Source organism: Haliotis rufescens, unplaced genomic scaffold, assembly GCF_023055435.1.
Source record: "Haliotis rufescens isolate VD_foot unplaced genomic scaffold, xgHalRufe1.0.p SCAF_9, whole genome shotgun sequence".
Taxonomy (NCBI): Eukaryota; Metazoa; Mollusca; class Gastropoda; order Lepetellida; family Haliotidae; genus Haliotis; species Haliotis rufescens.
This window is the reverse complement of record NW_025964383.1, coordinates 8,432,119-8,458,388: the sequence shown is the minus strand read 5'-3', so window position 1 is coordinate 8,458,388 and position 26,270 is coordinate 8,432,119. Positions and strand designations below refer to the sequence as shown.

At 42.8% G+C, this 26,270-nt stretch overlaps 2 protein-coding genes across 2 annotated transcripts in view; both read left to right on the top strand.

The window, feature by feature from the left end:
* Positions 1-546: 546 nt before the first annotated feature.
* On the top strand, positions 547-8,461 carry LOC124148567. The gene is made up of 4 exons (XM_046519714.2): positions 547-934; positions 1,934-2,077; positions 3,651-5,204; positions 7,425-8,461. Exons 1-4 carry the CDS (start codon positions 757-759, stop codon positions 7,538-7,540), a joined length of 1,992 nt encoding a protein of 663 aa, XP_046375670.2. The 5' UTR covers positions 547-756; the 3' UTR covers positions 7,541-8,461.
* Positions 8,462-13,400: 4,939 nt separating this feature from the next.
* LOC124148566 (filamin-A-like) overlaps positions 13,401-26,270 on the top strand; it is a 59,076-nt gene continuing 46,206 nt past the window's right edge. The window contains exon 1 of the mRNA XM_046519712.2: positions 13,401-14,109. Within this exon, the coding sequence (XP_046375668.1) occupies positions 13,806-14,109 (304 nt within the window). The 5' untranslated portion in view covers positions 13,401-13,805. The remainder of the gene's footprint in view (positions 14,110-26,270) is intronic.

The following is a 26,270-nucleotide window of genomic DNA, read 5'->3' as shown; positions in this document are numbered from 1 at the left end:
CTGTAAATAAAAGTCTGGACCAGACCATCCAGCCAGTGTATGACGCTAGTGATGATACGATGACATGCATCAACAAAGCCACCGAGCCTCGCCCCTCCGATCCCGTTAGTCGCCCTTTGCTACCAGCATGGGTTGCTAAAAATCTATTCTTACCCGGATATATAGATGTAAACATGTATATAGCAACGGACAGACGAACAGACAATGGCTCTGCCTGAACATGGGACTTATGGGTGTGATTATTGACACGACCCAGGGGACAATCGGTTTAGGCTATCAATGTCATAATGTTAAGTATTTACATTGGCAGACTAGCCGCTGTTACGTCTAACATAGCTCAACACTATAAAGAAGCAGTTCAGAAGTCATATTGCATTTAGTATATATATAGCACTGATAACCTCATAAACAAAATGCCCTTGAATGCATCCTTTATCCCTGTGGTCCTTGAGACTGTGCAATGTTAACACAGTCAACAACACCTGGTTGGTCAGAATTTGTGGGACACGTCTTCATATCTCGTACCTTCCTTGCAGCCGGCACACTGCAAATAATAAATTTGTGTGTCGAGTGTAGCATCCTGCCTTGAAGGTCCAAATTTGGTCAGCACTCCTTGATTTTATTCTCATTCTCCAGTTGGGCCGTGTGTAGGAATGCTACAAACCTCTCAGCTGATAGTGACAACCCCATGTGACTTTCAGTTGTCATTGTCAGCTGTTATAAATACCCGGCCTGGCAGTGATTTGTCTCATAACTATGGGGGGTGTCCATGACGTTGTCGTTCTCTTGGCCAATTCTTGGATAAGGCTCTTCATCAGCGGGCTTAAGTTCACCTCGGGGATCTTTTATGTCGCTCTCCTGCAAGAATTCAAGCTTACTTCTGGAATAACTTCGTGGATTACAACTTTGCAATATTTCGTTAATGCAATAACATGTATGTAAATGATGCTTGATGCAATTCCCTATTTTGACTTGTACCATATGGTCATGTGTGTTTTCAGGTGAACAATTGACTTGTTTTTGCATGTGTTTGTGACGGTGCCACCGGAGTGGCAGGTTACGCTCACGTTTGTCATCACCATTTGATCGTGATTCATAAACACATGCTTATGATATGGCAGAATCGATTCTTCTTTTATTTATAGGGTATTTATCGCTTTTCTTTCATCACTGATTGACCAAACTTGCCCGCCCCATCATCTCAAACCAAGTAATAAAGAAATAGGGCTTAAGTTGAATATTGTTCTTCTCTCCGAAGTCGGAAGCTACATCTTTATGTGGTTTGTATGTCATCTTTTCTCAATGAATAAATGAAACGTTCTCTTACTAATTGAAAGATACGTAACAATTAAATGGACAACATTCACTTTGCTTTCGTAAATCCTTTTCAAATGTACACATCAAACATTGAAAAGATAATTTATGTTTTTCCCTTTGCCGGAGTTGCGAATAAACTTGTTTAAATATGAAATGAGGCGAACGTATTAATACGTTAATTGATGTAGAATTATCCTCATAAGTATATGTTAAACCTAAGTACTTAACACAATGATATATAGTTGATGCTGAGCCGTTACAGTCATGTGCTTTTAACAGATGCTATGGAGGTGGCATTTTTTGTCATTTTGAAATGAAAACACTTTATAACCCTTACCTACCTTCTTTTGCAAGATGATCAAATGTCAACCCCAAATGATAGTAGTGATGAAAGATGTTTTGCTTTAGATTTTAGATAATTACGTGTCAGATATCAGAAGGATTTCTTTGTGGCGTATGCATATTTTCAGCTTCAGTTTAACCATGTGAGTACATTTAGTCCTTAATACTTGTAGGATTGGATCAAGTTGATAAAGCCTATGTCGTTTTGCAATTGCTAAGATAGAAGCTCTACCAACCTGGCCGCTCAGTAAACACGGACTTTGTTGCATGCTAGGTGCTGTTGGGGGGATACTTGTCAAGCGCTATGGCAGCAGGATCACCACCATGGCTGGAGGAACGATCATGTTCCTGGGGATGCTGACAAGTGGGTTTGCGACGAAAATCGAACATGTATTTATAACATTTGGAGTCGTTGCAGGTACGTTCACAGGGATCTGAATGTTTTATAATATATTTCATTTCTCACCATAAGATATTATTGAAGTGGTTTATAAGTTTATTTTATTTAATGTAAAGTGTAAACGAAGTTCAACTACTTCAAATACCTAGATCACTTTCCATTATTGGTCAGGCCATTTATGTGTGCAGTGTCAGATCTGTGTCCCAGGCCTTGTGTTATCCCGCTCATGCCGAGCTCCGGGCAGGGTAACAACGATTACCACCTAGAGTGCCCAACACTGATAAAACAACATCAAGCAGACCGTAGAGGATTAGGGGGGTTAGTTTTAGTCAGTTGAACATGGGAACTATTGTGAGGAAGGAAAATTAACTGTGAATAGCGTATCTACAAAAGTCGTCTTAGAAGTGGCAGAAAATGAAAAGTGAATTTATATAGGCAATACTTTAGAAACTATTACTTTCTACAAGTATTTAGATATACATTTCACAACAGATTTCCATTAGCTTCCTTCAACTACACCCGGTTATATATCTTACATTTCCGTGTTTAAGATATTTAATGTGAAAGTGAATCCGATGTTATATGGGTCAGACATTTTGGGACTAAATCCTTATGATGCGATAGAGAACATAAATCTCTATGCTTACAAGAAATATGTGGTTTCAAATGTAAATACGTCTAGTATTATGGCTTTTTGCGAATGTGGTAGATGTCAAATGTACTATATTCTTGAATTAAAGTTAATGTACTGGCTACCTAAGAAATGCTACAATATGATAATCCTTTATGACCAAAAACGGTAAAAACTAATTGTGTAACAGATTTAATACAAAATGTACTGAATTGATTGATATATGAAAAGTTTGCAAATAACAAATCTATGCTGATTTTCAATTATTTATTTCTATCCACTAGAGTTTATATCGTGTATAACTGTAGCTGATATCATAGCAGTATTCCTGTCTAGTTGGAACAGGTGGGTGTTCGCACTGCTCCGTGCACAACATACTAATATAAATCACTGATTTTTCTGGTCCAGACCGCCCTCATATAGCTGGAGTATTGCTAAGTGCGTTAACAAACAAAGAGACAATGTAGGCAAAGATACGAAAGAAGATGTTTATCTTGTTATATGGCATCGCGTATTGCGTTAGACTAACTAACCTTGTTATGACATGTGTCTTCACAAGTGCAGGGAGATTTAGGAACAATAGTTAATACCTACCAATCAACATAGTTAATATACATTCATGGTTCAAGTTGGACAGACCCGTGAAGGTCCGGGGTAGAATAGGTCTTCAGCAATCCATGCTTGCAGTAAAAGGGGAATATGCTTGTCGTAAGAGGCGACTAATGGGATCGGGTGGTCAGGCTCGCTGACTTGGTTGAAGCATGTCATCGATCCCAATTGCGTGGATCTATGCTCATGATATCAATCACGGGATTGTCTGGCCCAGACTCGATTATCTACAGACCGCCGTCATATAGCTGGAATATTGCTGGGTGTGGCGTAAGACAAAAATACATTCAAACAAACCAAAACCAAGTTTGACAATGGACATGGACATAACGATGCCGTCTCTTCCTTCAGGTATAGGATCAGGCCTAACCTACATTGGGTCTTTCGAAGCCCTGAAGGTCAGCTTTACTAAACACAGGAACCTGGCGTTTGGCTTTGGTGGTTTCATCAGTAGTATGGGTGTGGTCGTTTATCCGCCGCTGTTGCAGTATCTCATTGACACTCTGTACTGGAGAGGGATGTTTCAAGTGATGGCAGCTCTCTACCTCAACATCGTGGTGACAGCCTACTTGTTTCCAGGTCTCTACCAAAAGTCCCCGGATGATGACGTGGATATAGTCAGCGATATTCTGACCGATATCATCGTCACAGAGAGAATAGTGGAATTTGAGCCAGGTGATGAAGTCAGGGTGTATGAAGTTGACGTGGGAATGCAAGACGATTTTAGTGACGACATGGAGAGCACCAGTGATGAGGCTCCAGACACAAATACGCAAAATGTGACATCTATTAAACTGTCTGATGACAATGATCTAAATACCCCTCCAGAAAATGTCGCTGTTGATAAGCAAGAAGATAGTGAGGCCAATGAACAAGAAGACATTGCTGCTGCTGCAGCCGGGGAGAAGGAAAGTGAACATACCTGTGAAACTATCAGTGACGATAACGCACCTGAAAAAAGAACAGATGAAGACAACACTCCTGAAAAACATACAGATGAGGACAGCGCTCCAGAAAAGAGTACAGATGATGACAACACTCCTGAAAAACGTACAGATGAGGACAGCACTCCCGAAAAGAGTACAGATGAGCACAACACTCCTATAAATAGTACATATGAAAACTTTGAAGATGCTACGAATGACCTTGAGGACGATGTCACCGACCATGAGATCTCCAAGATAATCAAAACTAAGATTGAGGCTAACGGTCACGATGCTGGCGTGTACAACCTAGCATTTGAAGATATTGGCGAATCAGCCACACAGGATCAATTCGTTGACAACGACACAAACTACCAAAATAAGGTTATTGTCGCATCAAATAAGACATTTAAGAAAATCGCAAAAGGTAAGAAACGAAGAAAGAGCAGTGTTATGGAAATAGAGGTGATAAAGCACCCATCCTCTCGAAAGAAGAAGTGGTACAAACGGTTGCATGGATCTCTGGAGAATAGCAAAGGATACTACTTATTCTTACTCAGCGGTATCATATCACTGTTTGGAGGAAGCATTCTAACAGGCCACCTCTCAGCGCACATCCTTGACTACTACCACACTGATTCCTTCACGGCTGCTCTCTCCTACACAGCCTTTGGTTTATCGGCAGCCGTGGGCAAGCTTCTTCACGGGTTCCTGGCGACAAACAACAGGGTCAATCCGGCTTTTCTCTACATTGGTTTTGGGATTTTGAGCGGTTTGTTAACTTTCGTGTTTTTCTTTGATATTTCCCTGGTAGTGCTGTATGGCTATGTCGTGTTGTTCAGTATCTGCTACGCAAGTAGAGGAGGTGCTGTGTTGCCTGCCATGATGATCCGTCTGGCCGGGGAAGACAACTTTGCCTTGGCTCTGGGCGTCTACAGCCTCGTGACTGCAGTGGGCTATCTGATTGGTGCACCTATAGCGGGTGAGTAGGGCAGCATTCATATCAACCCAGCGGATAAACATTTAATATTATTTTATTCTATAAGTATCTCCATTATATAATGCATTGTTTTTTTCCAAACACCTGGTGTGAATAATGTCAGTGATCCATTCACATAATTTTCACAGTTATTTTGCCATTTACACCTCATGAATCTATTTCGTTGGAAAATCGAGACTGGTTATTGACGTTGCATACTTTGTGAGTTAAATTGTATAGTTACGTCGGCAGTACTTCAGCGATGTTGTTACTTTTCAATCTATGTATTCCATGATAGATGTAGGCCAAGTAGGTCTTTATGTGTGTGCGCATTTGTATGTGTGCACGATAGAGGTAGGCCAAGTAGGTCTTTATGTGTGTGCGCATTTGTATGTGTGCACGATAGAGGTAGGCCAAGTAGGTCTTTATGTGTGTGCGCATTTGTATATGTGCACGATAGAGGTAGGCCAAGTAGGTCTTTATGTGTGTGCGCATTTGTATGTGTGCACGATAGAGGTAGGCCAAGTAGGTCTTTATGTGTGTGCGCATTTGTATGTGTGCACGATAGAGGTAGGCCAAGTAGGTCTTTATGTGTGTGCGCATTTGTATGTGTGCACGATAGAGGTAGGCCAAGTAGGTCTTTATGTGTGTGCGCATTTGTATGTGTGCACGATAGAGGTAGGCCAAGTAGGTCTTCTTGTGTGTGCGCATTTGTATGTGTGCACGATAGATGTAGGCCAAGTAGGTCTTTATGTGTGTGCGCATTTGTATGTGTGCACGATAGAGGTAGGCCAAGTAGGTGTTCACGTGTGTGCGTGTGCGTGCGTGAGTGCGTGCGTGCGTGAATGCGTGTGTACGGACTTATGCCAATTTTATAGTGCTTGCCTTCTGAGATACCATACCGCAGCTTAACATGAATACCCCACACAGACACAGTATACTGACTCCGAGCCAACCAGTCCTAATGCCGAGCGCAAGACAGGGTACCATCGTGGTTTCTGTGTAAGCGGTCAGCGTATGTACACCGTACCACTCTGAGCTCCCCTTTAATACCACACTGAAAGAGACAAAAATAACTTACATGAAAAAAAGAAGAGGTATAGTTTGAAGCGTCGGTAAAATCTCTCCTATACCCGTCAATCGAGCAGGAGTTTCTAACATGGGGCAAAACATGATACAGCAAAAAAGCTTTTGCCTTTGACAGGTGAGGTGAGGTGAAATTGGGTTTAACGTCGCGTCCAAGATTATTGCACTTATATAGCGACGTGCATGCACGTGTATGTGTGTGTGTGGCTGCTTGTACTAGTCCGGACTGATGCCGATTTATAGTGCTAGCTCACTGAGATACCATGCCGCAGTTTAACATGAATACCTCACTCAGACACAGTATACTGACTCCAAGCCGACCAGTCCTTGTTTTAGCCCCTTAATGCCGAGCGCCAGACAGGGTAACAACAAGTACAATCTTTTAACGTCTTTTTGTATGACGCGGCCCGGGATCGAACCCCGGACCTTCCGCTCTCCGGGCGGACGCTGCCTTTGACAGAGAGATCTTAGGTGTAACTCACCATTATATCGGTACGGGTCCATGCAGTCAGCTGCATTTAATTGTTCATTTGAGTGAGAGAGTGAATTTGATTTTTCACTTTTGGCAACAGACCCGCTTAAAAAGGTTAAGGGACACCAGAAACGAGTTTCACACATTGTGCCAATGTGGGGAATCGAACCCGACCCTGCAACATGACGCGAGGATGCTTTAACCAGTAGTTTAACACCTTGTTTATATGAACTTGTTAAGAAATGAGCAATAATGTAAGTCAGTTTGGAGGTATGTTGAATTCAGCCATCCATCTGATATGACCCTGTTCGTCATCTGATTCAATCAGAGACATGTTATCGTGATTTGATCATTCTGAATTACATTCGAAGTATTGTCTAAGTGATTAAGATCCGAGTTAGAACTTATCTTCAGCAAACCCATGCTTGTCATAAGAGATGCCTATGCTTGTTGTAAGATGCGACTAACGGGATCGGATAGTCAGGCTCGCTGACTTGCTTAATGCCTGTCATCGTATCCCAATTCGATGCTCATGATGTCAATCACTGGATTGTCTGGTGAAGACTCGAATATTTACAGACCGCCGTCATATAGCTGGAATATTGCTGACTGCTGCGTTAAACAACAAACAAACAAACAAACAAATGTATACCTGTCTTTTTCAGGTTGGGTATACGACGACACCCATTCCTACAAGTGGCCTTTCGTCATGTCAGCTATATCTCTGACTTCCTCCTCGTTGATCCTTCTAATTCCGTGTGGCTGGAAAGCAAGGTCGTGAACCCTGACCTTGCGCGTCATCATATTCCCCAAGTGGTCTGCACTGCACGTGCCTTACACAGTGTTGTCACGACAAGGGTTCTAGTGAAGGCTGCTTGAACATGGACTCCATACACCTGATCCAGGCAAGTCACACGTGACTAAATAGGGTTGTGAAGAACAGTTGCTGGAAGAAATGTGTGCTGAAAAGATCATTTCGTTATAATTGATGTGCTCCATGTGTTGGTGTTGAGAGATTCCATGTGACTAAGACATTGTGACAATCTTTCTGTTCAGATGTCATCAACGTCCCGCCCACGTAGGCTCTCTTGTACCCCCAGTTTAATAGGCGCACTGGCGTATTTAGATAAACAGTCTGCATGAAGAGAATCTATCCTCTGATAATCTAATTCATGTGCTAGATGTATATAGCCTTAGGTTCGTTTAAGCAAAACGAGAATTAATTCAATTTATGAAATATTAATGATGTTACGAGAAATGTGTTTTTTATCACCGCGTTCAAGTTTCTTGGCTCATATAGAATCGTACATGGACTTGTGTGTGCTTGTACTGGTCCGGACTTGTGCCTATGTCATGGTGCGACCCCAATGAAATCCTATACAGCAATGTAACTTTGCTAGCTCCGAGCCGATTTGTCCTTCTTTTACCACATGCCGAGCGCCAGGCAGAGTAACAACAAGTACCGTATTTAAACGTCTTTTGGTATGACATGGCCACGGGATCGAACTACTACTCTCCAGGCAGACGTGACGTTGGTGGCCCCTGACAGAGTGTGTGTTATATCGTTATCATCACATTTCAGATTATTGTCCAAGAAATGACAGTTTCGCGAGACAGACTTACGCAAAAGTGCCTGATACATGTTGTTATATTTATATCATAGTTCTCGAAATGTTTTATAGAATAAAGTGATCGATGTTTAGATTGAGTTCTGTTCTTTGTCACTGTTACATTCTGATGTCTGTTTGTTTGTTTGTTTGTTTGTTTGTTGTTTGTTTGTCGTCGCACTCATCAATACTTCAGCTAAGTGATGGCGACCTTTAAATAATCGAGCCTAAACCAGACAATCCAGTGATTGATATTGTCAGCAACGATCCACGCCATCTGGGTCAGATGACACACAAACCACCAAGTCGTTGAGACTGACCACCCGTTCCATTAATCCATTAAGTCGCATTGTACGAGACGTTGCTGGATGGGCCCATGTTACATGCATCGTCTCGGGGATTCCAAGTGAGTGAGTGAGTGAGTGAGTGAGTGAGTGAGCGTGCAAGGTTTACAAGGCTCCCCACCGCCCCGAGGACGTACGATACAGGGACAAAGACTGCTATTATCATCCAAGCTCACATCTTCTAGACCGCCTCCGTGGTCTAGTGGTAGAGCGTCCGCCCGGAGAGCGGAAGGTCCAGGGTTCGATCCCGGGCCGCGTCATACCAAAAGACGTTAAAAGATTGTACTTGTTGTTACCCTGTCTGGCGCTCGGCATTAAGGGCTAAAACAAGGACTGGTCGGCTCGGCGTCAGAATACTGTGTCTGAGTGAGGTATTCATGTTAAACTGCGGCATGGTATCTCAGTGGCACTATAAATCGGCATCAGTCCGGATTAGTACAAGCAGCCACACAAACACACACACGTACATGCACGTCGCTATATAAGTGCAATAATCTTGGACGCGCTGTTAAACCCATTTTCACCTCACCTCACCTCACATCTTCTAAAGTCTCAAGTCTTCTAAAACCACTCGCACACACAATCTTCTTCAAGTACAAACACTAATCAGCCGTATGCCGAGCAACAAATGTAAGAAAACCATCTTCCCATTTTCTCGGGATGCCCTGGTGCACTATGAAGATATACATACCCCCTATGTCTAACCAGGTCGCGTATGACTGGATACCCAGCTATACCTAGATAGTGCATACTGGGAGCGACATACCCAGATAGTCCTGTTCATCACTGCATTCAAGGAATGTGCACCACGGCTGTGTTTATTCTTACACTGAAAAGCCTCCCTGAGGATCACACGTATTACCTCTTAAGTATACCTCTACATCATTGAATGATTGATCCGCCTGCTCGTCAGACTCGACCACTCCTTACATACTTATCTATATACATGTACCATTTGAAACATGTATCCGTGAAGACATGTCTCCCCTAGATGTAAGCGATAACGTACGTACCTGTGTGCGTGTCAATGCATACACTGGGAGCGCATGAGTGTCGATGTGCATGTGTATGCGTGTTAATATCCATCTGTTTGTGTGCCTGCGGATTTGCGTACGTGTGTGTGTGCGTATGTGAATACGTACGGTTGTGTACGTATTTTGGCTTTATGGCCATTCCATGGGCGTGTGCTTACGTTTGTTGTAAGCTGTGTTCTCCTGGGTTTAAGTCTCAGCCCTGAGACATAAATAATTCAAAGCTTACATGATGTCACACGCATATATGCATGTCGTGTACATTGATGCTTGACTGCGCCCGTCTGAGTTTAAACAAAACTGTTCCAGGCTGGTGCATATTTAACATAAGTACAGTTCTACCCACTCTGGATGGGGAAATAAAGAAACCGCTCACAAGGAAATACGTTATTTAATTCTGTTGAGAAAAGGCTTTATCCCCTCAGCTGTGGTATTATTGAACTGCTCGTCAAGCAGATGACAAGCACGTGATGTTTGTGATGGTCCGGTCTAGGCCCTGATGGGACTAATAGTCGTCTACAGAAACAAACCTGACTGACTGAAGCTATCAACTCAAATATTAACACGAAAAGTCTTTTTAATATTTTCACGGAGTATATAACAACATCTGAACATGTACTTCCAGACAAATACAACGACATCGAAAGCTAAAACTTGAAACGCAATGCTTCATATAGTAATTCTGCACAGCAAAGGGAATTCACTCGTTGATCGTGTGATCAGATGGACCTGATTTCCGATAAGTGCTCGGAGGTCGTGAGAAAATATCTCCTTCGCTGTATCTTCCCACAGCATCCCCGCCCCCTCATTTGTTTTCCTGGGACAAGCTGTCTACAGAAGCACACATACACCAACTCACACGTATCGTGATCTGATTTCTTCATAATCTTCGTCCAACACTAACTATCAGCCACTTGGTTCAAGACAAGCGTGTTGAACATACCTACGAAACACACGTGTGATAATGATTCCACACGCTCTACTGGTCTGTTTATGCCATACACTCACCTCCATTGAGTCACACAGACATGAGTTTTGCGGTGCTCAATGACGTCACAATAGACGTCACAGCCTTACGGGACAGTCCGGTAGAAGAGTGGGTTAAAGAGCACGCTTGTCACGCAGAAGACCCGGGTCGATTCCCGACATGGGTACAATGTGTGAAGCCCATTTCTTGTGTCCCACGCTCATATTATCATTTGTACTTACGCCGTGTTTGTTTATTGCAATAAGTGGCATGCTTGAACAGGGATTCATGACAAGGGGCGGGGACTAGTAGCATGCTTGAACAGAGGTTAATGGAAAGAGGGTAGACTAGCAGCATGCTTGAACAAGGGTTAATGAAAAGGGGCGGGGACAAGTAGCATGCTTGAACAGGGGTTAATGAAAAAGGGCGGGACTAGTAGCATGCTTGAACATGGGTTAATGAAAAGAGTCGGGGACTAGTAGCATGCTTGAACAGGGGTTAATTGAAGGAGGGTAGACTAGCAGCATGCTTGAACAAGGGTTTATGAAAAAAGACGGGGACTAGTAGCATGCTTGAACAGGGGTTAATGAAAAAAGACGGGGACTAGTAGCATGCTTGAAATTGGGTACAGGACAAGGGGCGGGAACTAGTAGCATGCTTGATCATGGGTTAATGAAAAGGTGCGGGGACTAGTAGCATGCTTCAACAGGGGTAAATGAAAAAAGAAGGTGACTAGTAGCATGCTTGAAAAGGGGTTCATGAACAGGGTTGACAAGTAGCATGCTTGAACACGGGTTAATGAAAAAAGGCGGGGACTAGTAGCATGCTTGAACAGGGGTTAATGAAAATGGTTGACAAGTAGCATGCTTGAACAGGGGTAAATGAAAAGGGGCGGGAACTAATAGCATGCTTGAACAGGGGTTAATGAAAAGGGGCGGGAACTAATAGCATGCTTGAACAGGGGTTATGACAAGGAGGGACTAGAAGCATGCTTGATTAGGGGTTAATGACAAGGGGGGACTAGAAGCATGGTTGTTTCGGGGTTAATGAAAAGGGGGGACTAATAGCATGCTTAATTAGTGGTTAATGGCAAGGGGGGACTAGAAGCATACTTTTGAGCAGGGGTTTATGACAAGGGGCGGGAACTAATAGCATGTTTGAACAGGGATTTATGACGAGGACGGGACGGTAGCATGCTTGAATAGGGGTTAATGGAAATGGTTGACAAGTAGCATGCTTGAACAGGGGTAAATGAAAAGGGGCGGGAACTAATAGCATGCTTGAACAGGGGTTAATGAAAAGGGGCGGGAACTAATAGCATGCTTGAACAGGGGTTCATAGCAAGAACGGGACTAGTAGCATGCTTGAACAGAGGTTAATGACAAGGGGGTGTAGTGGCATGCTTGAGCAGGGGTTAATGAAAAGGGTTTGGGAACTAATAGCATGTTTGAACAGGGGTTCATGACAATGACGAGAACAGTAGCATCCTTGAACAGGGATTAAAGCCAAGAGGGGAACTAGAAGCATGTTTGAACAGGGGTTAATGAAAATGGGCGGGAATTAAAAGCAAGTTGGAGAGGGGTTCATGACAAGTGTTGAATAGAAGTATGCTTGAACAGGGGTTAATGACAAGGGTTGAGTAGTGGCATCCCCGAACAGGGGTTAATGACAAGGGTTGACTAGTAACATGTTTTAACAGGGGTTCACGGCAAGGACAGGACTAGTAGCATGCTTGAACAGGGGTTAATGACAAGGGTTGACTGCTTGAATAGTGATTAGGTACAAGGGTGGACTAGTAGCAGGCTTTCAGGGTGGTTAATGACAAGGGGCATCTAGAAGCATGCTTGAACAGGAGTTAATTACAAGTGGGGCTAGTAGCATGCTTGAACAGGGGTTAATGACAAGGGTTGACTAAAAGCATGCTTGAACAGGGGTTAATGACAAGGGGGGACTAGTAGCATGCTTGAACTTATAACACAAAAAGTGACATATTTAGTATTCGGTAAGTATTTCATTTTTTAAATAAATCATAAATAAGATTGAATATCCACTCTGGTTAAGTCGAAGATATTTCGAAATATCTCGAATATAGTCAGTTAGCTTTACAACACGACACTGTTTACTTAATCATTTTTGAAACTGGCTTCCTTGAAGCTTCCAATTTGCCCCTCGAAGTTCGAGGTAACTGGAGTTTAATCTTCTGAACCAAGTAATCATTACAGAGTCTAGTAACAACAGGCATTAGTTACAGCGGATAACTGTGCATTGTGTTAGGATTTAAGACAAATCCCCAGTAGCGACCCACTACCATAATCTGGAAATAAAATCCTCAGCTGCACGTTCGTATACGTAGCACAATGGAAAAACATAAGCATATATATATTTCCAAGTTGATTTGTGTACTTATACTTTTACAGGCTCTAAAACCCTTGTTTGAATTACGTGCACTCCATCAATACAGGTCAGGTCACGAGGTATTGCCGTGCTTGCCGTAAAGTACATGTCTCTCACTCTATCGAGTGGTACATTGCATGATCAGTGTTGTCAATCAGTTGCCAATATCAGATGAGGGTGGTGACCTGACCAGGTCATGCTGACTGTCAACACCAGTCATCCCAGGGTGGAGGGGGTGTAGCACAATATCACTGCGGGGAGACAGGTAAACTAAATATATCTCTAAGTTATAACAGGTAAACACGGCCCCACTGAGGAGACGGCATGGTGTTCGCTATACTAGAAAACCGGTTTGGGAAGCGAATGGCTTGTGTGACGGTATTGTGGGAAGGTGAATAGCCAAATAGGTCTTCTGTCGATTGACTGAATATTGCATACCTGCCTTCACCAACTTCAACGGGTCAGCCGCTCCTACACTGTAGCAAAAGCCCCGGCAGAGAGGGGTGCAGAAGGGATGCCATATTGCCCTCACCCCCGGGATCTGGACGTACGCGTGTGTTGTTATTGGGTTGTCGATAACGTGTCTGTCGCATCAGCGGGCATGGATAGCGTGGTGTAGAACGTAGATTCCTAGTGTCAATTTTACCGCATTTCAAGTGCTTCGCCTGGATTGTTGGAGATTTGTAGTGAAAAATAGATAAATATGAATCACTTTGGCGGAGCAAGGGAGTCCCTTCATTACCCAGATCTGGCACAACGGATGCAGATTCAGAAGAACACTTTCACCAACTGGCTGAATGAACAGCTGAAGTCAAGGAACATTGTTATCCACGACGTCAGGACCGACTTCCAAGACGGTGTCAACCTCCTGGCCCTCGTGGAGGAACTACAGCATCGGAGATTCGGTGGTGTTCTTAAGAACCCTGCTAACCATTATGAGAAGTTGCAGAATGTGTCAGTCGCTCTTGATGCCATATCCAGGGACGGCGTGCGCATCGTCAACATTGGTAAGTTCAAACGTCACTGCAACAATGGGATATATTGATATTGAAAATAGTACCTTACTACACGCAACTGGTGTGCAGGGTGATTTGTTTAAGGTGTGGGTCTGCGTGTGTATGTGTTGACGGTGGGTGGATGTACAGGGTAAGGATGAGGGAAGTTAGGGTGGATGTACAGGGTATAAGGTTGAGGGTATGGGGGTGTATGTAGGGGATATGAGGATGAGGGTAGTCGAGGTGGTGTAGAGGGTAATGATGAGGGTAGTCGGGGTGGGTGTAGGGGTAAAGATGAGGGTAGTCGGGGTGGGTGTAGGGGTAAAGATGAGGGAAGTCGGGATGGGTGTAGGGGTAAAGATGAGGGTAGTCGGGGTGGGTGTAGGGGTAAAGATGAGGGTAGTCGGGGTGGGTGTAGGGGTAAAGATGAGGGTAGTCGGGGTGGGTGTAGGGGTAAAGATGAGGGTAGTCGGGGTGGGTGTAGGGGTAAAGATGAGGGTAGTCGGGGTGGGTGTAGGGGTAAAGATGAGGGTAGTCGGGGTGGGTGTAGGGGATATGAGGATGAGGGTAGTCGGGGTGGGTGTAGGGGATATGAGGATGAGGGTAGTCGGGGTGGGTGTAGGGGATATGAGGATGAGGGTAGTCGGGGTGGGTGTAGGGGTAAAGATGAGGGTAGTCGGGGTGGGTGTAGGGGTAAAGATGAGGGTAGTCGGGGTGGGTGTAGGGATAAAGATGAGGGTAGTTGAGGTGGAGTTTGTTTAAAGGGTGGGTATGAGGGTAGTTAGGGTGGGGTGGGTGTCGAGGGTAAGGATGAGGAGTGTTAGGGCGGGGGGGGGGGTGTAGGGGTTGAGAGTAGTTTGGGTAGGGTGTGTGTAGGGGGTGAGAATAGTTTGGGTGGGCAGTGTGTAGGGGGTGAGAGTAGTTTGGGTAGGGTGTGTGTAGGGGGTGAGAGCAGTTTGGGTAGGGTGTGTGTAGGGGGTGAGAGTAGTTTGGGTGGGGTGTGTGTAGGGGGTGAGAGTAGTTTGGGTAGGATGTGTGTAGGGGGTGAGAGTAGTTTGGGTAGGGTGTGTGTAGGGGGTGAGAGTAGTTTGGGTGGGGTGTGTGTAGGGGGTGAGAGTAGTTTGGATGGGGTGTGTGTAGGGGGTGAGAGTAGTTTGGGTGGAGTGGGTGTAGGGGGTGAGGATGAAGGTAGTAACGGGTGGGTGGTTGTTGGGGGTGGGGTTGAGGGCAGTTGTGGTGGGGTGGGTAGTTGAGGAAAAGAATGTGAAAACTACACAGCATTCAAATAGAGCATATGCATATACCCGTTCGCACTTAAAATCATCACAGGCAATATGTCAGCAAGATTTTTCTCATCTGTGTCGAACGTACCTCTTATGCAAATTACAAAGCTGTGATATAAATATCATTAATGTTTGATATGATTAACAATATTGTTCATATTGGAGAGTAGTGTGACAACACATCATTAACAGAGACTTCAGTCTATGCTTCACTTAAGATGTTACTGGCAACAGAGACACGCATCGACGGTTTCAGCCTCTTCGCTGTTGCCGGAGCTCTGCTACTTCCCCGGCCTGTTTACACTGAATAGCACATCTTGTTACACCCCCTGCTTGAAAAGCGTCTTTGTTGATTCCTTAAATCCATGAATTATTGACAAAACTGAGTTTAAGCAGACCATGAGTGTGCACCTCATTGTTTCCATGGAATGCATTAATTTTACATCAAAATTGATCGATCCGCGCTCCTTGTGACACATCTGACAACGTAATTTATTGTTATCGGGAAAACATTGTTTGTACAAAGAAATCAATTATGTCCCGTGAGTTGCTACAAATAAAATAATAGGACAAACTACGAAGCTCCCAGGTCGTATCATATCTACAGTAGCGACTGACATATGGAACATTGGACTACAAGTCTTCTCCAGTACAACCAGGACACACTACTCACCCGAAGTTTATAATCGATCTCAACTACGTTTTACTTCAGGCGATGTAGATATATTGATGAATATTTGATAACCTAGAAACTTACGAATGAAGAAATCAGGCACAGAGTGTTAAGAATAGCATATTATATTCATCAGCGCTTCTGATGTATCTTTTAGAAACCACCGCTACTATCGTAGACACAGGGTCGTCCAAAACAGACATAATCTGCTATTACAACAACGAATCTTAACATATGAACATGTCTGAGAATGAATCGGTTCTACTTCAGTTGTCATGAATGTGTGTGTCAATGAGCTCTGATATTTACATAACTATTGAAAACACCAGCTGAGCGACTGCCAGCACACCCTCCTCCTTGGCCACGCTGTACATAACACAGATCACAGTCTGCTAGACGACCATATGTCATGTTACTACAGACGATAAACAAGGGACAATGTTTTTTTATGTTTTCCACAATGAGGTAGATTACTCCTACGCGAGATACAGAAAGCCCACTGTAATTCTGACTGCGAAGGTTATTAAAATGTCAAAGGATGTATCTGACGTAATGTATTAACACATATATACAACTCGTGTGTGGGTTCAGGACATGTTGGAATGTGACGCATGTACCATGACAGTATACACTGATGAGAGATTGTGGATACCTTCACTGCCGGAAAGTTTAAACGGATACACATAACTGGAGATTATTTTGCTCGTTGTATCACCCCTAACTCAGCAATATTGACACTATAACAACATCGAGTCTGGACAAGACAATCTTGTGATCGTCATTATTATTATATTATTATATTATACATTTATATACCGCAGATATCCAGATACTAGTTTATGCTCAAATGCGTTTTTATTTGTTCCCCGACCAGTAGATCCGTTTTCATTCCAATTATCATTCTCAGCTCCCCGGGGAGTTTACAACCCAAGCTGCCTTTATGGCGCTAGAAAATTTTTACACCCACCTCACGCATAGGGTACCCATTCCATGCTGGGTGAACAGACGCATATTAGAACTAGGTCACTTGTCAAGGCTGACATTACATGTTTTGACACTTGTGTTTCGGGGGTAAAAAGTATTAGTGTTTCCACCATCTGGTCATCTGCCATCGGACGAGTGGGTTGCTTTGAGTGTAGAGGGTAAATGTACTGTACACCAGGGGTAGTGGCAACACTGTAAAGACCTGTAAACATTGTTGGTCTCAAGGCTGAATAACAACCCGGGACACAATATGTCCAGCTAGCGTTTGACCGCTTGCCCACTCCGCCCACGAGTCACACCGTCGGGGTACGATGTCACACAATCAACCAAGTCACCGAGCCTGCCCACCCGAACCTTCCCTTTGGTCACTGGAGATAGACTGGTAAGGAATGGTTCATATCCGGTTGATTGAGTATGTCTGTTAGTTGATATGAATATGTACCTGTGTTATATATCGAGGGACAGACACTGAAGGAAAGACACATGATGGCGATGGAAATGAAGCACCGATATTCATACCGAACCATATGTACCCTCCATTTATTGTTCAAAAACATTGCTGTCATATTGTCAGTGAATGAAAATGTGTTATGCCCTCTGAATAAATGTGAATATGAAATGTTATGGAAAGTTTATCACATCGACTTATAGCTTATGATGTACGTATGACTCATCCCGCGCGGAGATGTTACTCTAAATAGACGCTGTTTCTTCAACTCCAGTATTATACTTTTAAATCGACTCACTGACCTGACTGACTTTTACAAAGGTCTACAATAACACGTCTTGAAACTGAACAGAGACATATTTATGTCAGAAAGTCGTGACAGAGACAGGATGGTCGTTTCACACTAACGATAGCATCACTTTAACCATAGTACAACAGCAAAGTACAATGTGGATGAAAGCTGATCCACTAAAACGTATATCAGAGGACTCTCGTGTACCTAATAGTTCCACAATGAACGGATTATAGGAGGACTCTCGTGTACCTAATAGTTCCACAATGAACGGATTATAGGAGGCTTTAATGAGGCATTGGAGCTACCTTGATGGAGAGAAAGAGAGAGGGAGAGAGAAAAAGCAAAAGAGTGAGAGACAGAGAGCGCGCGAGAGAGAGAAAGAAAAGGCAAGGAATATTCATGACAAGCCGTTATGAATTTTATGCGATATTGCATGTTTAATTGCAGCTCTAACTGCAAATAATGCACGGATGTAGAACGGCAAGTTGGAAACCGGTAAACAAAGATGGCAATACATACAACAATAACGCATGGACATGTAATCTATATTCATTCTATATATTGTGACAAAATGTCTTGATAATCATATCCGTCTTGGTTATTGTGTGGGACATGTCCTTATGTGTCTTTCATTTCATTGATTCATAAAACATCGGAATATATTGAGTGACATCCAAGCAGTAACGTGTATCTGAACATAATGTAGACAGATGTAGTTGAACATGTCGCTGTAATGCAGTAACGGGTTGCCAGTCGTGTTAACTTGACATCAACGTCCCTACAAGTGTATGCCTAGATGTGTTGAACAAGTTATAATACTTTTGTTATGTGAAGTTTACACGATATGTGGAGTTTCCACTGGACCGGCTAACTGACTTCACACGTTTTTACCAGACTGTCGGAAAGATGTAAACACTGATTGACTACTTCCACATTCCCTGAAAACTCCCTGCAAATTCCCCAGCTTCAGTAAACAAAGAAATGTTGTTATCATAGCATAGACACTTTAATCTGTACTCGAGATTGAAATACAAAGGAAACAGTCATAGTTTTTTACTGTATATTCGTGATTGAATATCATCGTGTCGACCCACCAGAGCGAACTAAAAGACGGAAACGTAATGATTGACCACGTCCAAGATTGACAGTAAACAGTATTCTGCACCCGTGAAGATCCGGGGTAGAATAGGTCTTCAGCAACCCATGCTAGCCGTAAAAGGTGACTATGCTTGTCGTAAAAGACGACTAACGGGATCGGGTGGTCAGGCTCGCTGACTTGGTTGATGCATGTCATCGATCCCAATTGCGTGGATCTATGCTCATGATATCAATCACTGGATTGTCTGGTCCAGACTCGATTATTTACAGACCGCCGTCATATAGCTGGAATATTGCTGAGTGCGGCGTAAAACAACAAACCAACCAATCAACAGTATTCTGCAGTGACCTATAAATTTAATTCAGCACCTATTTCGAAACATCTTTAATATCACCTTTAAAAGATTGTTCAGTCCAGGAACGATGGAACCGTCCAACATGTTCATACAGTTTGAAGGTTTATACTCCAATGAGCTCAAATAATGTGAAAGTCAGTTCTTTGATATATATCTACATGATACACATACTGTGGGGAATTCGGGGTGGAATGGGCAATATGTGTGACTTGTGATGTTTCGCCAAGGTACCCCAGTATCACGCATATAGACCACTGGTACATTTGCCCAGACTCTATGACAGTCCGCCGTGAAATGCATGTCGACTGAGGCATGAACCAAACATCCACTCACTGTACATGTCTTTACATACAATAACTTATACTCATCAAACAACCATGGTCACAATCACACGATAATATGTCATATATTTACAAGGAAACAATCACTTGAAACTCCAATCCACTAGCCCAATCTTTCTGCTGTCGGTAAGCCGTGTGACTTCACGTGTGCACCACATAACGTCATGGTTGACCTGGTCGTCGGGGTGGGAGGAGGAGGTCCGAGTATGAATGGAGTCAGCCATGCACGGAGAGTTATGGGACTTGAGACGGGCTTTAATCTAACATGAACTAACACAGTCTCTGTGTCGACCCCATCTATACCCGTCTGAGTGAATGCATGTACCATTATCAGACATGTTGAAATACGAAAATGGGTACGCAAAGCGAATAGGCAGTTGGTCGCATATGTGTACATGCCCCCCCCCCCCCCCCCCCCCCCCTTTATTTCGAAAAAAAATCATTATTTCTGTATAAATTACCACCAAAGACAATAGATAGATCTTAATTGTGCACCCCCTCTTTTCAAAAAAGCTGTATCCGCCCATGGTGTGATTGAGTGCAGTCTCCGTCAGAATCCCCAGTATTCAGTCAGTTAAACACCAGCATATGGTATTCATATGACGCATTATGAAAAACGCCCAACATCAAAGTTGATGGTTCAAATTTCACCGTTTGATGTATGTCATAGTTTTCAAATTGCATTAGGTCTTAAGCAAAATCTTATGAAGTATTACCACTACTTTGCTTTGAAGTCGTGACATTAATTTTCTCAATCCATACGTTGTTTTTAACCGTCGTTTATTGCAACGTCACAAGCCAATTAAGCTATTGCCATTGGCGTCAATACGGTTTCTATTGCATATTTCATTTGCTCATGTGTATTGACTCAATGCTATATATTGTGATTTACACCCTTCATTTTTCTTTTCTTTTAAAAAAAACACATTCTTCAGTGTCCAGTATCTTCAATGTCAACTGCACAATTTGTTTCAAAAACCAATAAGAGGGTGATTCCGCCCAGCAAACGCTGTTGCGGAGTTGTGTCACCGTTGCTGTGGGTCAGCGAAACACTGCGGAAACACTGCGGGAGTGTAGCAGGACTGTGACATGTGCTCCGTCAAGACATGTGACAGTTGAACATACGAAACACTGACACACGTCACCTCACAGCCTGCCCTTCAGGATAACCACAGCCCCTGCCACGTATCATATTCTTGTCACAACCCAAACTAGTACTGTTATTAGTATGCCATAAACAAAGAACAAGAGAACATGAGTTTTAGTAGGGTGTATATGTACGGTGATGAATAGCGATGATTACCAAATATGTCTGCTGTTATATGCTGGTGGATATTCGCAAGAACGGATAGCTGTTGTTGTTGTTTAAGACGTCCAGCTGTTAATAGCCTTGATATTTGTGTAAGTAGTGGTTAATAAATGCTAACGTTTAGACGCAAGGTCAACTTTTAAAAATGAATTCTAAAAAGTTCAGAAACTGTTGAAAAAACAACAACAGCAATGAAATATAAATCAAATCTTTTTTCAGAAACAACCTCGACCTTGCACCATAAAAGAGGCTAAGGTCTATTTTCAATCTCTTCAGGAGTTCAGATCTTTAGTTTACTAGGTCATGGATCTACCGTGTTATTATTACTTTATGAATGGACATTTGCTGCTTCACTCCACCTTTTTGTGGATTGTTTAACGTTGATTTATTGCTGCCATCTTGTGGGTTCGAATCCCAGATTCATTTGGTAAACGTATTATGTCAATCAACTGTCTCTTTGCATTTAAAAGAAAGAATACCTTATTGCCTGAAAATTCATAGTGCGAATGATATGGTGCGAATATATATAGCAGGCATCTGACACACATTCAAAATAAGCAATGCCCCTTTTCGGTGTTTATATAGCCTTCTGGTACGGTAGGGGGCAGGGTGGCCCAGTCGACCAAGGCGACGCAATCTGCTGTGCAGAGTTGCGTCCCTTGGGCACGCCAGAAACCTTTGATCGTGGGTTCGAATCCAGTTTCGCCCTGATTATTTGTCAGTACCATACCCGTGCTCGTGGGTTTCACCAACGTGGTAAATGTCTGAGACCTGCATCACTTCGGGCTTTCCTCCCACATTAAGCTGACACGCCGTGATATAACTGGGATACTGTTAAAAGCGGCGTTAAACCCAACTCACTCACTCACTGGTACTAGAAAAAAGGCAAAATGTAAATACTGTATGTGTCAGCCAATGAGTAATACACTCCTCAAATGATTATAACATGTTTCCATGACACATCATCGTTATATATATTCTATTGGAGTATTTTGTGTAGACGCGTAGTCAAGGCAATCACAACAAAGCAACCTTAAGACTGCATCGTTGGTACTGTCACTGAAGGCATCGTCTTCATCATCTTCATGAACAGCGTATAACATGCGCATGCCTCTCGCTGAATGTAATATTCATGAAAACAGATACACAATAAATCGTTGAAGGTGCCCATCGTTCGCCTCATTTACTCCAGCAAGTATTGTTGACGCAAGGCAGGGACAAGGTGCAGCCTGCACCAAATCAAACATCTCTTTGTTACAGAGCTTGCTCTTCATCACATAGCGAATGTAGAAAACCGTGGCGATGAGTGCAGCTAGGGATGCTACAAAGGCTTTAGGAAACAGTCTTCAAACTTAGTGGAGGGGTATTATCAATAGTGATAATTCTGTATATTATAAGCTATTGAAATACCTAGAGGCATACCCATTGGGTTATGTGGAAGAGGTTGTTCTAAGAAGATGATTTTAGGTCCGAGTGAACATTATCATAGGACACCACATGCGGATGTTGATGGGGGCTAGGGTCAAGAATCCGCGTCAAGAATGTCCGATTTCTTCTCCCAGTTCAATTTAACCCTCAAGTATACTTAATGTTTAATGTTTACCTTATAGGCCTTGAACACTGATTAGTACATTCGGTGATGGACATGCTCAGGGATATATCAACAGAAATCCTGCCGCCTTGAAATACGAGATATTCCTCAGAGGGCATATTTATGATTGACAAATTGCCAATACAACAATGGACGTGACCCGCTTTGGCCCATATAACACTGTCATGCCCGCTGGTTCTACATGGAGGTGGATTATATATCGTGGAAATAGATTGGCGGACCGACCCCAACTGTCAACACACACCCGTCACTTTCTCTATCATACCGGGTCAGCTAGTCAGCCATTACATGAAGATCTACATCTATAATAACACATTCAATACAAAAGGTAGAGAAGCTTTTCAAGGAAGGATAGATTCATGTCTTGTTAATAGGAATGAATCATTTTTCGATGAGAAAAAAATTTGATTTTTGGCTTTATACACGAAAGTACATTTAATCCAATGACTATAAAAAAATCCACAGACAAATTGATATTATTATTATTATTATTATTATTATAATAATAATAATAATAATAATAATAATAATAATAATATATCAATGATAATAATAATAATAATCATAATAATGATGATGATGATGATGATGATGATGATGATGATGATGATGATGATGATGATGATCACCCAAAGTCAGACAATAGATCCCACCACCCTCGCTCTTCCCTCCATCGCTTATGTTCAGCAATTATAATGGGTGGGCGTGGTTTGATTAATGTGGGGGCTCTTCATGATAGACTTGTATTGTGCACTTTTGCACACATATATTTGTTTGATGACCCTCTTGTGAAGCATATCAACACTCATTATGAAAACAAGGCATTCCACAGATGTCTTAAACCAGCCAAGGATGTGGGACATAATCTCAATGTCGGTGTTGATTTTGTTGATGGTTCTGTACTGCTGGACAGTACAGAAATGAGTGTCAACCAAGTGAAGTGGCGTATGAAATCGGCCAGACTGAGTTTTTCAGGGCGAAACTTTCTGAACGACCACTGCCTCAAGATTTTGTGCAGTGTGTTGATAAAACTGCAACCCCGCAGTGTCCTTCGCTTGGATGAGGTCGGCTGGTCTGAAAAGTGAAACATAAGGCTTTCTGTTTGCTGCTTAGGACCAGTCCCTTCCTACTGGAAACCATCAATGTGTGATTTTGCATCAAAATGTAATTATGAAATGTCGATTATGCAATGAATTTAATGAGACTGTCCAACACATTGTCAGTGGATGCCCAGCTTTGGCACAGACACAGTATCTTAAGCGACATGATGGTGTGGCTCAATCATTTTATTAGCTTCTTCGCCATGCTTGTTTTGACACCGAGGGACGACCCGGAATATGAAGAGGGCGTCATGGAAAATTATCAATAAAAAATTCTTTGGAATAGGCCCATATCAGCCTAAGACGTATCCAGGCCAACATACCTGATCTTGCCCTTTTTGATAAATCCAATGAAATAATTTCTATTATTAAATTTTCTGTCCCTTTTGACACCAATGTGATTGACAAGATTCGGGGAAAACATGGTCAATATGCAGACCTCGCGTTCGAAATATCACGCTTGCATCCCAAGTAGTCCGACTCCCCATTGCTCGGTCCTAGGTTTGGTACCTCCCAAATCTGTAGACTGACATTGGGAGAGTACCCGGGGTTGCTACCAGGAATACAGCCCTTCTGACAATCTGGGTAATGCAGAAGGCTGCAGTGTTAGGGAGTCCTCCCATTCTCCGAAAAATTCTCGGTGGGTTTGACTAGGCAGCGCTTCCTGCGAGAAGTCCTATCCGCTGTCTGGGCTGCGTGTAGAGGGGGCGCGATCCCTGAGCTGATGATGAGCTTAACCAGCCTGACTGTGCCAAACCCTCTTTACTTGATTTTTTTTTAAAATCTGTACCTAATAATAATAATGTTAATGATGATGATGATGATGATGATGATGATGATGATGATGATGATGATGATGATGACGATGATGATGGCGGTAGTGGTGATTGTTGATAGAAAATGATTATGTTACCAAAGAGGACAATATAATATTATACAGTCGGAAGCAAATACTTTTGTTTTGGTGCAGCATGACTATTGTCCTCTGTCCAAATCTGGAAGAATACCATATAACGGAAACATTAGACCCGAGCAGGAGGGTTGCTATCGTATAACATACATCAGTGGAATGTCACAAAGCAGACCATGTATATGGTATAAAGTCACTACACTGTGGCCGCGCTCACCAGCCACAGGTTACTATGTGGTACGGGTGACGATGTACACAACGAGGAAAAATACAAACATTCAATACGTCTCGAGGGTGGGTGAGTTAAGCATTCAAAACATTTGGGTCGGCAGCATTCTCACCTATAATTACCCTGTTGAGGAATAATGCTCTTTGTTCATGCTACATGTTCAGTATTGTTAAATCACCACCACCAGAACAAGCACACCAGATTTAATCTAAATGGCCCTCTGTGTAATGCAGTCGGTTGCCTCACCAGGGTGACTAACGCAGAGTATACCTATACCGCAAGCATGCCTTGTTCGTTACCTCTAATCTGTTTGTGAAAGATTCCCGAAACATTGAATCGTAGTGCATGATGACTAACAATGTATGTAATAGCCTGCAGGTACTACACTACAAATACAGCATTGATGACATTGCGCATAAATTTGTGAGTAAGCTGAGATTAAATGTAAAATATGTGTTCTTATTAATTTATTCTAATTAACACAATCAAATAGCTGCCTCAGGTTCGACGGTTTATATGCCAAAATAGTCTAATATGGATGGCTCTAGCACCATGGGAGACAGGTCATTCATAAACCATCCATTGAGCCTGCGTTAACCATTTGTCGTAGTTCATTCATGATGAAAATAGTCTGTTTCGTGTGTTTTTTAAGTAATTTCAAATAACCCATATGACATCAATGTTTGACGTATGTATCTCAATATCATTCGACATAACAGCTTTGAAAAATCGGCAAATGACTTGTGCCAACTATATATTAGATAGCTACGCGATAATCGCAAAGAACAATGAAGAACGAAGCGTAGTTTATTTCACTATAAAACATCGGTGAATCATGACGTCATTTCTGCAAATTCAAACATGCGTTTTGCAACTAGATGACGTCTTAAATTGGACGGTTTTATGTTGAGAGGGGAGTGCATAGTGAGTTATTCTCCATAGATATAGTTGGACAACGTAGATAAACGCAATTGCCGAACGGTCGCAAGCAAAAGCTTGTGACAATATGCGGGGAAAACTCAATTTACCATCCCCCCCCCCCCCCCCCCCCCCCCCCCCCACACACACACACACCCACACACACACACCCCCATCCCCCCCACACACCCCTACCTCCTCCCCCTCATAAACAAGGACCACGAGTTGTTTATTTCTTAAATACGATACAACATGCCAAAAGAAAACACATTGACAACCAGGTCAAACGGTGACCACCCGTCTGGCATAATACATGTAGACCTGCTGATGTGTGATTGATTGAGGCATTTTCAGAATAACTACAACTGACAGCCTCACAGGTGAAGGGGCTGCCTGAGGTTTACCTCCATTTCATCCTCACCGCCATCTACTCATGTGTACCATGTTAATTGATGGATCGGCACATGTTTGCGCGATCTGTATGAAGGTTGTAGATATTTCATTGACACAGAAGGAAAATGATATTATTCATTCTTTTGAAGATGGTGTATTTATGTATGACGTTTTGTATCAAGTTCATTGTATGTTCTCTGACACATGATATACACGTTACGTGA